The sequence below is a fragment of the Gopherus evgoodei genome, chromosome 2, assembly GCF_007399415.2.
Source record: "Gopherus evgoodei ecotype Sinaloan lineage chromosome 2, rGopEvg1_v1.p, whole genome shotgun sequence".
In the NCBI taxonomy this organism is placed as follows: Eukaryota; Metazoa; Chordata; order Testudines; family Testudinidae; genus Gopherus; species Gopherus evgoodei.
In genome coordinates, this window is record NC_044323.1 from 192,884,927 (window position 1) to 192,901,863 (window position 16,937).

The 16,937-nt window shown below is 38.8% G+C and overlaps 1 protein-coding gene across 3 annotated transcripts in view; it reads left to right on the forward strand.

Moving 5' to 3' along the window:
- ZNF516 (zinc finger protein 516) overlaps window positions 1–8,580 on the forward strand; it is a 140,882-nt gene extending 132,302 nt beyond the window's left edge. For all 3 annotated transcript variants that reach the window (XM_030552623.1, XM_030552622.1, XM_030552621.1), the window contains 2 exons: window positions 753–820; window positions 8,406–8,580. In XM_030552623.1, the coding sequence (XP_030408483.1) occupies window positions 753–820; window positions 8,406–8,465 (128 nt within the window). In that variant the 3' untranslated portion in view covers window positions 8,466–8,580. The remainder of the gene's footprint in view (window positions 1–752; window positions 821–8,405) is intronic.
- Window positions 8,581–16,937: the final 8,357 nt, after the last annotated feature.

The window sequence follows — 16,937 nt, forward strand, 5'->3', positions numbered from 1 at the left end:
TGGTATTGCTCCTGTTCTCTACATGTTCCATACCTGACATTCCTCCCCCCGCCCCCGACTCCATAAAATTGAAATAAGCCTGTTTGCAAATGCTTTGTTTTAATTAGAGAGTAGGATACTCAGAAATGAATATGCTAATGAATTCTGTTGCCACCAGCACAAATTGAAATCAGAGTAGCCCCTTTCAGTAGAACATAAGGCTTTTTTTTTCATCATTGCTATTGACTGGAACAGTTTTGTATGAAAACAGATCCTCCTCAGACTGGTCAGTTATAAACTCTAAAATCCCTGTCAGCCATTTTTACCCTAGAATGATCTACTGTTGAGAACGTAGCCCGCTAAAGCTACCAGTGTCAAGATACCTCATAAGCATTACATGAGACAGTGAGACTAGTGGGTTCTCTTTGAGAAGTGTGAATGATGCATACATAAGCCAGTCTGATGCAAAATGACGGAGGCCAAATGGTAAGTAATGCAAGAAGAGGGTCCCTCTACACATACACTGATAATTAATGTTGTCAGTGATTGCTTTCTTCAGCACCGAAGTCTGAATTAAAAAGGGCAGTGCCCCTAGGCTGCCATTAGCACATTCTCTTACAGTAAGTGTTACGGTAAATTGGTATTTTCCGGCCACAGGCTAGTAGCTGGTGTCTTTTTTTTGAATGTGGTTAATCTGTAATGGTCTCAAATAATGTACACACACTAACGAAGCTTGAATGTTCATCTGTTAACAAGCCCCCTTATTCCCACAGTGGTATTTGAGTCTAATGGACTCCGAGGTACTGAAGTTCACACCACCTCTGCAGATGCCCCAAAACAAGTATGTTTTACAATTAATTGGGTGTTTGGGTTTTAATGTGGTAGCTGGGAAAAAGTTGCACAGTGATACTCATCAGTAAAGCACTGACTGTTTTATAACAAATATGTAAATAATAACAGCGTTGCTTTGATTTTTAGATCCTAAGCTTTTTTAGCATTTTACCAAAGACTGTTACATATAGAAGACAGTTAATTGTGGGTCAGATAGTTAATGCATAGGTAAAGATGTTAACAGTGTATTGGGGGTGGGTGGGAAGGGTAATTGTATAATGCACAAAATGGTATATAAGTGTAAGATCATATTTTAAGAATCTCTAGAGACAGATTTGCTTTTACACCTAAAAAGTTACCTTCTGCGAGAACACAAATAACATTTGGTCTGTGTTTTTCTGAAGAGTATTCCTATCGTGATATCCTATAGCTGATACCTTTGAAAGGCTCTTACCTTTCAGTTTCTGTGGACTCTGTGTGGTGGTGTGCTTTCCTGTTTCTAATATACAATGTTTCCTGTCTTGACAGACACTTTTCAGTTCTCTGAATTGGGCTTTTTATGTATTAAAATAAAACAAACCACTTTATCTACCCACACCCTTCTTCAGCCTTGGCAAGTGGGCTCTGGGCTTCATCTTCTTAAAAGCAGTTCTCATTCAAATTTCTATCTTGAATGATGGCTTTTTACCTTTTTTTCTCCCTATTTTCAGTTTTTTTTTTATTGCCACAATATTCTAGTCCTTCCCTTCCCACCAAGCCCCTGAAAACAGTGTGGGCCAAATTTAGCTTTGGGGAAAATGAGTTCAATTCCATACCAGCTCTGAATGTAGACCTTTATTAAATTTAAGGACCTAATCCAAAGTGTCATTAGAGTCAATGATCCAAAACCATCCCCACAAGAAGTCATTTTGGAAACCACAGCTTCATGCAGTTCATATGGACTTCATGAGGACTCTTAATAGTCTCCTCCATTGTGTTGGCCTATGAGGTAAAAAGGCTGGAGATTAATCTGGAAGCCCACTCACCGTCACAGCAGGGTGTTGTGCCACCATAAGTCCACTGGCATAGCCAAGGCCATCTCTATAAAAAAAAACTTTCTTTTAGTGCTAAACCAACCCCAGGTCAGTAGCAACTCAAAGCTGCTATTATCTGATGACCACTCATTGCCCTGTGTGAAATGGGTTTGGTGCTCTCAGCCCATTTTTCAGTTTTCATATCACTTCAACAATCACCATAGTTGATCCTAATTGGTATCTTTGTTGGTAATCTGAGCAGAGGCACCAGGGATCGAATGGGTCATGGAGACTGAGCCTTGTCCCCTTTAGAAGAGGTCTCTCCAGGTTATTGTGAGGTGGGCTGAATTGCTGCTGCTCTTGCTGGTCCTGTTCTGTGGATAAACTCAGGACTTCCCTCTCCAGGGCTGTCAACATGCCACCTTTTATCAAAAATAAATTCATATGAGAAATTTCAGAAAAATAAGAAGCAACTTTGTTTAAAGTCTCTATGAAAGGGTTTTGTCAACTATAACAAGACCCATCACTAGAAACACAAACACGAATCCATGTATGCCCTTGAACTTATTTTTATTCTCATGACTGTAAAGTATCTTCCCCTCACAAATCCTATTTTAATAATTTAATGAATGTATGCCTTAGTGATTAAAAAAAATCTCAGTGATTATAATAAGATTCATACATTGTAGGGCTTTGAATTGAATCAGGAATCACTGACCTTTTAAAACTGAAATGCAACTCCTGTTCCACAATGAAGATGCTTATTTTTCGAGAGAGGGGTAGGGGAAAGGGAACATAGTAACTGCAAGGGTATGCCATAATTAGAGAATTGCATATTGAGATTGCAGATGAATTCAGTCCAGAAGTGTTCTGCTTACATCGATGATCCATTAAATTGGTAGAAAGGCATGACTCCTTGATAAAAGTATTTGACAGACGGTGAAACACTGTGTGGCTCAATGGGGGTCTTTGGTGAGCTCTCATAAATTTATTAACATAAATTTAGCAAACCTAAGCATCTTTAAAATGTGTGTGCAGTTGGATCTCTTTCGTCTCTTTACTTTTCTGACTTGTCCCAGGCATAGATCAAAGGTTTTGAAGGCAATGCTTTTTGAAAGAAAAAGTAAGATTGCAATTGGAAGTCTGTTTTAAAACACAGACAAATTGTAAAAAGGTCATTTCTAGGAGTAACAGCTTACTTGTCTTTGCAAACTCATGCTGTGCTGCAATTTATTGATTAATTTCTTCCATGGCAAACTTAGTTTGCTATTGTAGTCTTAGTCAGTGTTGGTCTGACTTGGTTCTAGCAGACTGAGCTACAACATTTCTCTATGCAACAACTTCCACAGGATTGGCAGAGGTGAGCTTCACCAATTTCTCAGTCTATTGCCATTCAGTCTCTCTTCCACAGAGGTTCCAGTATGATCACCGTCAGCCACAGATAGTTCTCTTCCTCTTCTTTGTCACAATTGTTCTCTAATTTCAGCCTTTGTTTCAGTTTGTCAGTCTTCATCAATTAAAATGAAAGTGTTCTGTCGTCTATTGTCCATGTCCTCAGAATAAACAATGACTTTATACCCTCCCCCTCCAAATTTCACCTGTAAATCCCTGAGGTTTTAGAGTATAATTTAATTTCAACCTGTAACTCTGGGAGCTTTTAGAAGCATAGACTGTATTGAGAACAATGCCTCCAGCACTCAGACAACACAATTATTTCCCAATTAAAATATTGTCACTCCACTGTTTTTTTTAATTGGAGATGGAGCTATTCTTAGAGAGTTGACAGTGTAGAGTCAATTCAACTTTCAGCGGTGCCATACACTTGCTCCCAGCAAAAAGTAGTAGCCGTCACTTGCAATAGCTTGAGAATAAAGGTTTTTCACATTAAGAGAATTCATTTAATATAATGTTGCCTTCTTACAGGTAAGAAATCTTCCCTTGAGCCTTATTTAAAGTGGAAAAAATTAATTTTAATGTAAGACTGTATACCACAGTTCCCCTGACCCTTCTCTATTCAAACAATGAAACTTTTGAATAACTTCCCCTTATAAGAGAGAGCGAGAGCAGGTTCTGCCATCCCAGATGTAGCAGTTTACAATAGTGTTACTATTATTTGGGGACTTTCTTGTAGAATAATTTAAAGCCAGCACTATCACGAGTCTAAAAAATTGGTTGTCTAAAATTAGGCACCTGAATACATATTTGGGCACCTAATTTAAGGTGGTGAGCAACCAGTTTATTGGGAGCTGCAGCTGGTGACCACCTCCTGAAAAGTAGGCTGCTTACTTAGGATCCTTTATAAAGACTATAGGCACCCAAGTTTGACAATTTTGGCCCTAGCCTATAACTTTATAAGGGTTTCTTGTGTCACCATCAATGAAGAAATATAACCAAATGAAATATAGGAAATAATTAGGTGGGTGCCTGAGTCATAATATTCTTTCTTGCTTCTATCTGCTTTTGCATGACCATCATCTAAAAACAAATTGACATTATCACCAAATACATTTCCTAAGTACCCTAGTATAGTTCCTAATCTTTTACGAAGGACAATAAATACACACTGCGTAACCTGTGTTAATGCAGGCGGTGCAAACTCATGCAGATTTGCTTGAAATGCTGCCATATTAAACGCTGAATATTCTTATAGATGCTAAATATCTGAATATATCCATAATTAAGATTGCATATTCCACAATGAATATGTATCACATTTGGAATACTCTAAATAGCATTCCAAAGACATGATTCAATAAGCGTGAACACTCCAATCACATGATGGGTGCAAAATGAAGCCAGTTTCCTTTTGCAACAATCACTGTGACTGAATAGACAGATTTGTGTACCACCATGACTTTAAAGGCAATGTGTTTCATAAAGTGTCGAGCGATGGATTTCACAGGTAAAACTGGATCCTGTGGCATTATACTAAAAGGCCAAAGTTTCAATGAATTCTATGGCACAGGAACATCCATAGTTTGCCTTAAAAATGGCATCAGTATTGATAGCAATTTCTGGCACAGATACTGTTCATTTAACCCTTCCTGTTTCATTTTTAAAAACAACACATGATTATCTAACCTATATCACAGCCCATCCTTAGTTCTATGCTCAAATATTTTGTTTAAACAAAATACTCTAGAAAATTGTAAAGGACGAGTAGTTGCTCTAAGGAGGTGTGATTTGCAAGCTGGATGACAAGATCATGACTCCTCATCTAATTGGGATGATACGTGTAATTTAAAGCATCTTTACAGTACTTCAAGCATAGGCATTAAGTCCTCTGCTCAAGTATGCTGATTTGTACAACTGAAACAAACAAGTAATAAACTGTTTTTAAAAGCTGCTGATCAGAAAAATATTTGTCATTGGAAATCTCTCTGTCAATCTACTCCTATGGTGCTAGAACCCAGTGGCTATCATCCTTTTGCAAATGACAGCAGTGTATGCATATAGCTAGCACAGCTCTTGAAATCCTTTCAGTTTAAAATACGTTACTAAAATTGGTTTTACAATGGAAGGCCATGTAACCTCAGTAAGAAGATGTAGCCATGGACCTTCATTATCTTCAGCATAGCTGTATAACATGTTTTCTGTAATGTTCGGTATCTATCCTCCATAAATGCAAATAATCAAACTTTTGAGGGATGACTGGATTGTTAGGACCAAGGGGGAAATGCAGCATTATGTTGTTAAGAGTCTGGGGAGGGGCAGAGGGTTGGGGGGGGGAAGTGCTGCTTTCTTTAGTGTGTTTTTGTCTTTTTTGCTATACTACCTTGCCTATCCTAGAGCACTCAGGAAAAAAAAATTATTAATATTTTTGACTTCTTTATTTTATACATTTCAGATTTTAATGGCAACTAAAAGTCCTATTTATAACATTTTGCTCACACATGAAATGTCATGTCGCAGTTCCTTACTGGGTTTTTTTTTTTAAGATCATGATTAATAGTTCATTTCACATTATTGCAAATGTTATTTTTTAAATAGTTATATTGGGAACAAGAATTCCATTAATCAAAATAATAGATAATGAACAAATAAATGGCAACCTAATTTGTCTCATTCATGGATGTGGATTATAATGCAAATAATCCAGGAATCATGTAGGTTGTTGCTCTTGAATATAAGTATTATGCATATACTGTATGTCTTTTAGTTCACAAACATCACAGATGACTTCTGTGAATGCAGCTCTTGTCCCAACATTTTCCCACTTATCTTCAAACTGAAGGAGGCAATCTTTCCAAACAGAAAGTTGTCACTGTGTTGCAATATTTTTCAGTAATTTAACACTGATTTATCCAAATATAGGTTCAGAAACCTGCAAGGTGCCATCATCTTGTAGCAGAACATGTGAAAGTCCTCACAAGGGAGATTTGGTGTGCAAACCAGTTTTGATTTGATAGCTTTATGTTTTGTCTATCTAAGACATCCTTCTCCTTTTCTTAAAAGGAGTTATTTTTTTCCACTAGTGAGAGACGAACCCACCATTTTAAATGGCAGAGTTCCTCCTTTGGAAGAAATAGTTCCATCTCCATATGTTAAAAAATGCCAAATGTGCCACACAACAGCTAAGGCAGTGCTCACTTTAAGGGCCACATTTTTAGCAGCAGCTTTTAATATTCTGCTTGCAAAAACATATTTGCATAATTGTTCAGTTCTCAATTTTTAGCAGATGAATCCATTAGTGGACCACCATCTACTGTATTTGCATGTTCAAATGCAAGTGAGCAGGCATTTGTGTTTGAATATTTTTGCGGGCATAACATCAGATGAAGCTGACTGAAAAGCACCGAGGTGCCCTAAACACTGTAGTGCTTACAGGGTGTGACAGTGCCTCCCTCTCCCCAATCTGGGGTGACTGCATTTGCCTACAAGAGTTTGAAGTCTCCTTCCCCACCATGAGGAAATAACATTTTGTGTGATCTCTGCTCATGTACTTTTTTGCTATTTCACTTAAGATGGAAATTGTACGCTCCCGTTTTATATTCACATTTGCTGAAGGCTGAAATTTCCTCTCAGTGTAGGAAAATTTGGCCGTTAGGAGTGATTGTCTTCTTTGAACCTGTAATTAGGAGAATTCTGCTAACTTGGTCTGTTTGGAAGGGAATTGTCAGCCTCTCCCACCCACCACCACAGCTCTTGGTCCCCTCTGTACTTTTGTATCTTGTGGGAAGATGATAACCCCTTTCATGTTACTGTGCTACTGGTGGCACTCTATCTGTGGGTGGATTGCAGCTGGAACTTTAGGGCAAATCTTCCTCCCCAAGTACTGATTGGTTTAGCTGTGCTACAGAATTACCCCTAATTGCATCCTCAGGCCAGGGTCCTTTTTACAATTTTTACCCAGAGAAACTGGGGCAAGATGTGTCCCTCCCTCCCAGCACAAAGAATCCTCTCCCATTTTCCCCAGTGTATCTCTGGCTGGTTCAGTGCGAGATGTTTTAATGATAGTGCTTTCTCTTGGAATTGTGGCTCTGTCTCTCAGGCATGATGTAGCCGTGCAAAAATGTAAAACATCTTTCTTAGTTTACTGCAGGAAATTCAGCATCCAACTAAGGAAGTTTTATCACATCTCTCGTTCAGTTACTATTTCCTACATTTCAAATATACTGCAGTCTGTACAGCAGCTTTTTTTTTCTTTAATTTTGTTGCAAATCTTTCTGACTTACCCCAGACTTTGACTGGTAAATGTCATGAATCTTGGGCCAGCTTTAATTAGGAATTTTCTAAATCTATTAACAAAAGAGTTACACTTAATACATTATGTCAACCAGAGCTGGGCTTTCTTTAGCTATTTCCAAGGCTGCCATAGGCACAGCTTGAAACTTGCTGGGATTTTCCATGGGTGTCGTATTTTATGTCGTGCTAATATAAAATGGTCTGTTTCACTTCATCAGAACTTTAGCTTAAGGTTAATGTATTTATGTAAGATTAATCTTGCCATGTTGTTTTAGTCATCAGGATTGTAAACTGCATTGTTCATACAGTGGTTTCTGAATGCCATTTTAAAGCTTACCCTGGGAGCTACAGGCTCCCATTTATTCCCAATTTTATCTTGCAGGTCACTTGATTTTTTAGAATATCCCTTTCTGCTTTTCCAACGTGGTAATTATTTATGAAAATTGGTAAAAATCCCTCACAAGTTTGGACAGAGCTATGTTAAAGTTTTGCCTGTCTTTTCTCTCTCCTTCCGTGGCCCTCAAATTCCCCTTTAAAAAAAAAACCAACTGTTCAGTTATAAATCCCTTTTTGTTACTGAAGAATTCTGCTTTTTGGAGTCCTTCCTCTCCCAGCCATTCTTAACCTTTTCTTAAATGCTCCTTCAGTCACTATTATTTGCTATTCTAGTATGTCAAACAGTTTATAGGAGCCTGACATGCTTTGCTCTCACTGGAGATTATTAAAAAATAACTCTTTGTGATGTATTAGGTCAAAATTAATGTGCATAATGCTAAAAAATGTAGCTCAGATATGCATGATGGTTCTGAATAGGAGCAGAGATGTAGTGTTAATAGGAAGATTATACTTAGAAAACAAGGGGAAGGAATAAGCTTTTCTCTGTCTTTTTTCTTTTAGGGGAGAGACCATTCCAATGCAGATATTGTCCATACAGTGCCTCTCAGAAAGGGAACCTAAAAACACATTACAGTGTGTGCACTGGGTACCCTTTGACAACAGCCAGTACCCTGATCGACGAGTCCAACAACTACAAAGTGATGATCCCAACAACCCTATAGAAGAACAGCTGGAAAACTTCCCTACAAGCCATGAAATCTCTGGAGTCACTGTACTAGAGTGAAAACAGTGCTCTGCTAGAATGGAGATGCCTCTGCACTGTTAATCATTTTAAAATAAATGAAGATGCTACACAAGATATATATAAATTGACGTACTAATCAGTCCCATGGTTCCTTATTTCCTTTATAATAAACAGTGGAGTTGGCAAGCACTGTGGCAGTGCAAGGCATCTATATTAATCAAGATAAGTTTGAGACACTGGAATAATTAAACTATATGTGATTTGGACAGCGTGAAGAATTTAAGTACTGTAACAAAAACCTCCCTGATGCTCAGAATGACTATTTGATACATTTGAAAAACAGCAGTGGATTTGGGGGCCGAACAAGTATTAATTAATGAAACTGCCACTGCTTGTCATGAGGAAAAATAAACTTTTAAAAAGAAGGATGGGGAGGGGGAAAGAGGTGGCATTTGGTGCTTTGGAGAGCAGTGCTTCATGAAGGACTAAAGAGGAGACCATCATTCTACAATGGTTTGTTTCATTACAGTTTGGGGACCACTTGGATTTCTAAATCTCTTGTTCTTGACTGCGCACCATTAATAGTATGTGAATATGGAAACTGAAACACTTCCACAGAAATGCTTATATTCTGCGTTGGAAAAGAAAAAGCTGGCTGAACACTAAGAAAAATAGGCTTTGGTGTTTTACTCTCAGGACCTTTTTTGTAACAGGGCTACTTTCTTTGACCTGAGCACAAAGGAAGTCTGCACGTTTTAAAAAATTATTCAGCTGTTTAAAGCCGCTGATCTGTACTTTTTTAATAGAAAAGGAGTCGCTGAACAAGTTCAGGCTGACCTAGGCCCTTAGGGTACTGGACGCTCCTGTATTTTTGTTCAGCAAGCCAGTTACCCTTCCTTTCTGGGCTTGGTGACATTTTGAAAAGATGAGTAACTTCTTTTGTGGTGGCAGGTTAATGTTCATATAATGTGTCATGTCTTGTACTTGGTTATCACTGGTGGTGTTAGGAGGGAAAAAAGAGCTTTATATACCTCTTCTACAGTAACTCTTTTAAATGCAAGTTTTCAAGGTGGAGGTTGTGGCACATAGGTTGGTAAACCATGCAGTGTAAGCAATTAAAAAAATGTATTCCACAGATATAAATATTTTCTTTTCTCATTGCTGTGACACTGTATGTGATGGTAATATTTCTGAGAGTTTCAGATTTTGCACATATAATTTTATGCATTATCAAAAGTTACTGCTGCCTTGAAAGAAAATGTTCTGTGAAATTTTTTGCAAAAGCTTTACTAGGTGTTTTTTTTTTAATTGTAACATTTTGTAAAGGCAGGAAATGGATTAAAAAAAACTAGCATGCTAATTATATTTTTCAAAAAAAAGCAATAATTTTACATGTACAGAAATGATGCTAACCTTTAATACCGGCAAGAGCAACAGTTTACTTAATACAATAATGGAATAGTGCTGTTTTTGTAGTAAATGGGCTTCTGACACAGAGATTTGTTTAAAAAAAAAACAAAACAAAAAACAAAGCGTGATTTTTCTGTTCTAACCATTTTTTTTTGTTTGCTTGGATTTTTTTAGGGTTTTTGTTTGTTTGTTTATTTTGCTTTGTTTGTTTTTAAACCTAGTCAATAATTGGTTCTGGCTACTACTTGTTACTTGTTGTGAATTACTTGACAGTTCTTGTTACTTTGCAACACTTGCAAAAATGCAAATATAACTTTCATATGTAATTTTTTTTTTACTAATTTTTTCTCATACTTTTACACCAGATGTATACCAGAATTCTCTGTAGTCCTGGTGTAGTTAGGAATGTCTGTGCAAATAGTTATAAGTGACTGTCATTGACTGTTTTGTAAAGTTATTTTGAGGGAAGTCGCCAGACACATTCCACTGTGTACACGCACACAGACACATACACACAAAATTGCTGTGTGGATTAATGATCATCGTTTTGGGGTTTGCACTAGCTTTTTTGGTTGCTTTCTGAGTCATATTTTTCTTTGATGAAAGTAATGATGACAGTTCAGGAATGCACGAAAGCTAGTTGCTTATCTTATTTGTTTGTGTTTTAGTTATTAAAATCTCTTCTGTACCCAAAATGGCATAAAAGTGTAGTGTACATTTGTAGTTTTTTTTATTTTTTCCTGATTTGCAAGCTGATGCGGAAAATCATAATTAATATTTAGAGCAGATGTTGCTTTCTGGAACTTTTTTCCAGAATACCTGACAGAGGCGAGGATAGTGCTGTCACTGCCATTACCGGGGTACTAATCAGCAAAGTTACAATCATAATTTAGCTACATGAAGAACAACAGTAAGGGAAATCAGTTTAAATAATTATATGCTGTGTATAGCACAGAAATGAGATTTTCACATAATTAAACAGGAAATGGGAGGAGTTGGTGAGAGAGAGCCAACCTCAAAGACTAGCCACTTTCAGATGTGAATCCCAGACTTTCTTGTTCCTTCTTTATCATTATATTGTATTGATTTTTTAATTCAGTTAGACCATAGTATTTAAAATGATTTGTGTTCTTTATTTATTTAGTTAATTGGTTTTGATCAGCTTTTTTAAACAGCATGATGATTTTTTAGCATGACACACTCCTGTAAGCCATCTTCTGACTGTTACAGACTTTCTACTACCTCTACCAATCTACTGTTTCCTCTCCTTAACAGGTTTTTACAGTGTTGCAGTCTAATGTAACTTAGCCAATAAAGGGTATGATTATCTATACTGCAGATTCTCAGTGTATCTGCCATCCCTCTTTTTTTCTCTCTCTCTCTTTTTGCCTTTATTTTTCGTCATACTTAAAAAAGCAGGTGACAAAAAGATTCTCTGCCACAATATTTTTTCTATAGTGAATGTTTTAGATTGACCAAAATTTTGTCAGACTCAAAGTCACCTCTTCTTGAAGATAATCAAGTAGTGTATTGTTGTGTTTCTGTTTGCATCCTGGTATTCTTACTGTCAAAAATGTATGAATAAATTCTTGCATGGTTTAAAAAAAAAAGGGGGTGGGGGGGAGCAAATCATAAAGCCAAAACAGGTTTTAGCTTTGTGTTTCAAAACCACTTAGTGGAAAAGCTCAGCACAAATTGCCATCCCCACCCCAAGAAAGAGACTGCTTACATGAAAACAGCTAATTAAAGGAAATTACCCTTTGGAAAGTATCAGCTTGTATTTGTCAGTCAGGTAAAATCTGTCTGTTGAGTGATCTCCAGGCTTTGACAGTGTGTACATTTCATGGTAATCTGTGTAAGCGTGATCCCTTCTAACAGTGCCTCATGCTGCATACAACACTTTGATATTTTGGAATGCACATATACATTTGCCTCAATCAATATTTCACAGTATATTATACATTTTGGACTTGTTTGTGAACCTTTTACTTACATTCGTATGCATGTGCTCTCAAATGCTCACTTTTGGGCATTCACAATCTGGCCTGTACATTTTTCTCCATACTCATGTATTTAACTATAGAAATATTTGTGCAGCCCTCTGAAATGATGAGAATGCATTGACACATTAGGAATTTCTCTTTTGCAATTCCCAAAATGTATGATTTAACTAGCCTGTGGGGAGAGAAGGACTGGAGTGAAGAGTCTGAAGCAGGATACCCTTTCACAGTTGATTCTCTTCGTGACTTGCAATCCAACAAATTTAAAAACAGCAGATTGTTCTTCATGTAAAAAAACATCAGTCCAGTTTTTGTAATTCATCGGTTTCATACAAAGCAATCCATTGTCCTCCAAGTCACTTATTGTGTTTTTTGCTTTCATCGTTCAGTTCCATACTGGTCAAATTTTGTCCTCTTAGGTAAAATTCCTATTGATTTCAATGGGGGCTTTGACTAACGTGTGCTTGTTAGGACCCAGTGTGTTTCAGAAAAAGTTAGAGGGACACTGGGATAAAACAGAAATATTTATAATGCACGCTTACCTCTTTTATTAAGAACATCATATATTGGAAGACACTGTGCATTGGGACAGCACAGGTGCAGAGGAAAGCGGGATGACTCGAGATACCTCCCTCTGTTCATGGACCAAACATTTTCTGAGTGCCCGCACTCTGCTGAGAGCAAGACTGGAACTACAACCCTATATCATCTCCACACCAGAGAGCAGAGCTGGCTTACCACATAAGGGTGTATATGTTGGCATTCCCTGAAGACAATTAGCAGGCTGCATGCTGGGATCTCAGCTCTATTACAGTAATTACTATATTGCAGTTGGATTGATCTGGGGAGATTTTCTATCATCTGTCACTGCAGGAATCGCAAACTAATGAAATTGACCTCTTTAACCTTCTCAAGGTAAAATGTAATCTTGATTTATTTCCAATAGCACCTGTCATGTGATAGGCATTTTCCAAACAAAGAAAAAGGTACAATCCCTTGCCCTAATGATCTCACAACCTAAAGACAGACAAAAAGATGTGGGGTAGGGAGTAGAGGCAGCAAAACATATATGCAGTTATGTTAATAGAAATACATAGGTATTAAATAGCATAAGTATTTCCAAATTGCTTCTTATAGGCTTGTTGTCAGTGTGAATGAGAGGTTTTGTTGTGGGGATAGATAGAATAGCTCAGTTCTTCAAGGTGTTGAGTAAGAAGCAGCAGCAGGACTTAGCAACAACTTGGATATTTGAGGCAAGGAGAAGGATGAGTCAAAGATGACCCCCAGACTGTGGGGTTGAGTAAGATGGAGAATGTTGACCTTATCAGAGGAAGGGGTTAGTGGAGAGGGTTTAGAAGAGATAAGGAGTTTAGTTTTGCCCACATTAAGTTGAAATTGATGGTGAGATATGCAGGAAGAGTTAGCCAAGATACAGGACTGTATGGGGACAAGATAAAAATGGTGGAAAGACAGAGTTGAAACTGAATCAATAGAGATTAATATGGGAACTCAGAGTGGTGAAGGTGTTATGAAAAGTGTAGTCAACTGTGAAAAAGCAGCAGTTATGTCTAAAAGGATGGGGATGAAGTAGAGATCATGAAACTTAGTTAGGAGAAGGTCTGTTTGCCCCAACCTACTTTATTAGGGCCCCCATCTAATTATGAAATAAAATAGACAAAACTGGAAGCAACAGGAGTCTTCCAACAGTTTAAAGCTGATGTGTCATCTTATCCTGCAAGACAGGTGCTCATTGCCTGAACCTGAATTATTTTGTGACAAAAAATGAGAAAAACCTTTGGGACCCTCATTTCCTTGATTGGCAGACCATCAAAAGGTATGACTATGTGTGGCCAGGGAAAAGCTGATGTTGTTATAGTAGCTAAGGCTGGACTGAAAGACTTCTCCAGTCCCCAGAGAGTTCCAAAAAAATGCATCTTTTACAGTAATAAGCAGACTCTGACTAGCCCAAAGCAGAGAACATGATGGATCATCACTTTAGAGGACATATTTTTTAAGCAGATGTTGTATTGCAACAAACCTTTGAGGCTGCTGGACGATATATGTAGATAGCACTCTCCAGGATACTGTATTTGTAGGTCACATCATAGAGTATTGCTTGAAAGAGCTGGGGATGCTTCACGCCTTTAAGAAAATAATTGTACTATTAAAATGGCTTCCCACCTTTGTGATTATACCTTTTTAAATTCTTACAACCACAGACTAACATTATGGTGAGCAGCAGAGTGGCATGGATGGCTTTATGTTTGTGCTCCTGGAGAGAGGCTCTATTACCTGTGTCATCAGTATTTCCTTCAAAGTTGAGTTACTCTTGAAGAGGTCAGAAAATGATACCCATCTTCCTTGCTGTGAAATGAGATTAGTGCATATAGCTCATCATCTGCCCAAGCACTGTGCTATAGAAGATCCTCAAGGGAAGGAAGATTATCTAGGCAGAGGAAAAGGCTTTATTAGTCTTGTAAGTGGCCCATTTTCAGTTAGGACACAAGAGGCAAAAGAATGTGTGCCAGCTCTTTCTAAATCCACAGTTCAGCAGCAACTCTAGGAAGCAGATTCCTCTAGTTTATGTAAGTGGCTCTGAATAACAAGTAGATAGCTTGGTTCCTGCCACTAAGGTATTCCATAGAATTCCACTGTGGTGTTCTGAAAAACGATGTGTAAAGTGAGAATGTCAGAGAACCTATGAAAACAACATGGGACAGATATGCAGGAGAAGTAAACCCATGTTTACAGAATGGGAAAAGACCCTTAATTCTTACCACTGTGGGGTTAGTTTTTATGATTTGTAAGGATCATTAAAGGAAGTATTGTTTGATCCTTCCTGTTATCCAGGGCCTATCTGCACTGTGCTTCAGAAGAGAGGGTTGGCCTCCAGAATTGGGACTGAAGCAGTGAAGAACCCTCCCTATTCTATTCCCCACTATTCCCATGGACTTGGGTGTCTGGTAGGCAAAAAGCAAAAGGGGACGATAGTGAGCAGCCTAAAGTACCTTACCATATAAAGTGTCAGAGATACCCCCTCCCCCACCAGTTCTAAATAAGGCCTTCTGTGAGGGAAGAGCTGAATTCTTCTTGTATTTGATTTGGTATCTTCTTGTTTCATGAGCTCTTTGTCCTTTCAGCAAGGCCCAACTGATGGGCAACAAAGGGAAATCCTCCAGGTACTATGGTGTCTGAGCGATTTTTAGACAGATACTTTGGAACGTTTCCCCAGGCTTACTCAACTTCAGCCAAGCCTTTTGCCTGCTATCATCAAACGGGCAATATGTGTAATAATACCAGGCTCAGCTTCTGCAGTTTAGCAGGGTAGTACAGCTGTAGTGGTTAAATACGTATTGATACCTTCGTGAATTCTGCTGAGCAGGAGACTAACCTTTTCTACATTTTTTTTTTAATATGGGGGAGGATTCTACGTATTTGGTAGAATCTTGTCAGCATTGTTCCCTCCTGATACCACAAACCTTTGTGAAAGCAGTGCTACAGCTGCTTGCACAGTAGTCTGCCCCTCTATATGTGAGTCACTGATGGGGTGTCAGCTTAACAGCTAACAGCGTAGTACTTAAGATTCCATTGGTATGTTGAGGTCAGAGCTGAAGTTTTGAGGAGGGAGACCTTAAGAATGCCTGGCAAGACTGCAGCATGGGACAAGCTTTATGAACCTGGGAATCGCTGTGCTCCTGGCTGGTTCTGGCATCTCCCTGGGTTGGAGTCCCTGGATGCTCCTTGAGATAGTTTGCCCCTGATTGCTCCTTGTCCTGAAGTGGGTGGAGGGATGTGGTTGAGTTGCTGCCCCTGGTACTGGCTGCAGCTTACCCTGAGATGGGGATCTCTCTGACTCCAGCTATCAGCTGTGGATGTTCTGTCTGGACTTGCTGTCTCCTGTCTGGTTGCTGAGCTCTTCCTGCCCCTTGCTCACTAGGCCTCCAGCCCTGGTTCTGCCGGCCCCCTGGCTCATTCCCTTGTGGTCAGGGAGAGGTGGCTAGAACTCTGCCCCAATGAGCATCACTCTAGCCTTAGCTCAAACTCAGTGGCCATGGAATGGGGTTTGCAGGATTGTGTTCTTTATGGTTATTGTCATCCCAACCAGGTCTCTCTACAGTTAGACTGAGGACTCCCAAGGAAAGACTTCCTAGAGCAGCCTTAACTATAGAGAATGTCTCATCTGCTCTTCACATCAGCAGATTTCAGCCATTAGCCTGGAGTGGTGCAGAATCTGACTGAAGCCAGGAACATCCCAGCCAACTGGGAAGACTTACCAGGCTTGTCTTGTGCATGCTTCCCCTTGCAGGACCACACTAAGTTACATGAACTCAGGCCAGTGATCTTGGGATGGCTTGTCTGAGTAAGTGCCAGCCACTGTGCAAGTACAGACTACAGCAGAATTTAGCCCAAGTGTAGGCAAAGGCAGCAGTATGATTCAAGAAGCCTGCTTTTACCCTTCTTTTTTTTTTTTCTTTTTTTCTGGAGGCATGTTGATCTGAGCACTAGGAATAAATCCAAACAGATCCAAGGGAAATTCAGATGAATTCTCCATTTGTTGCTGCTAAAGATAATTTGATGGATGATTTTATAGATCCGTCCTTTTGCTCAGTGTTGTAGGTGATGTTGGACAAAGCAATTTACCAGTTCAGGGCAGCAGGAAGGACAGGCAGTGAGCAAGAGTCAAAAAATGACATAGGCTTTTCACTCGCTGCCAGTAAGGCTGATGATTTACTTCATAGTGCACTGTTTTTGGGCTACTCCATTTTTTACACTGTCTCCAAAAGTTTTAGTGCCTTCACCAGTATTCCCTGTATAAGGTACTCAGATGGCTTTTGTATGCCCCAACAATGCAAAATGATGTGAGGAATTAGATGTGGAGGAAGCATAAAGGAAGCAGTTTGAGAAACAGCAATAAGGTCACTGCTAGTGCTAACTTTC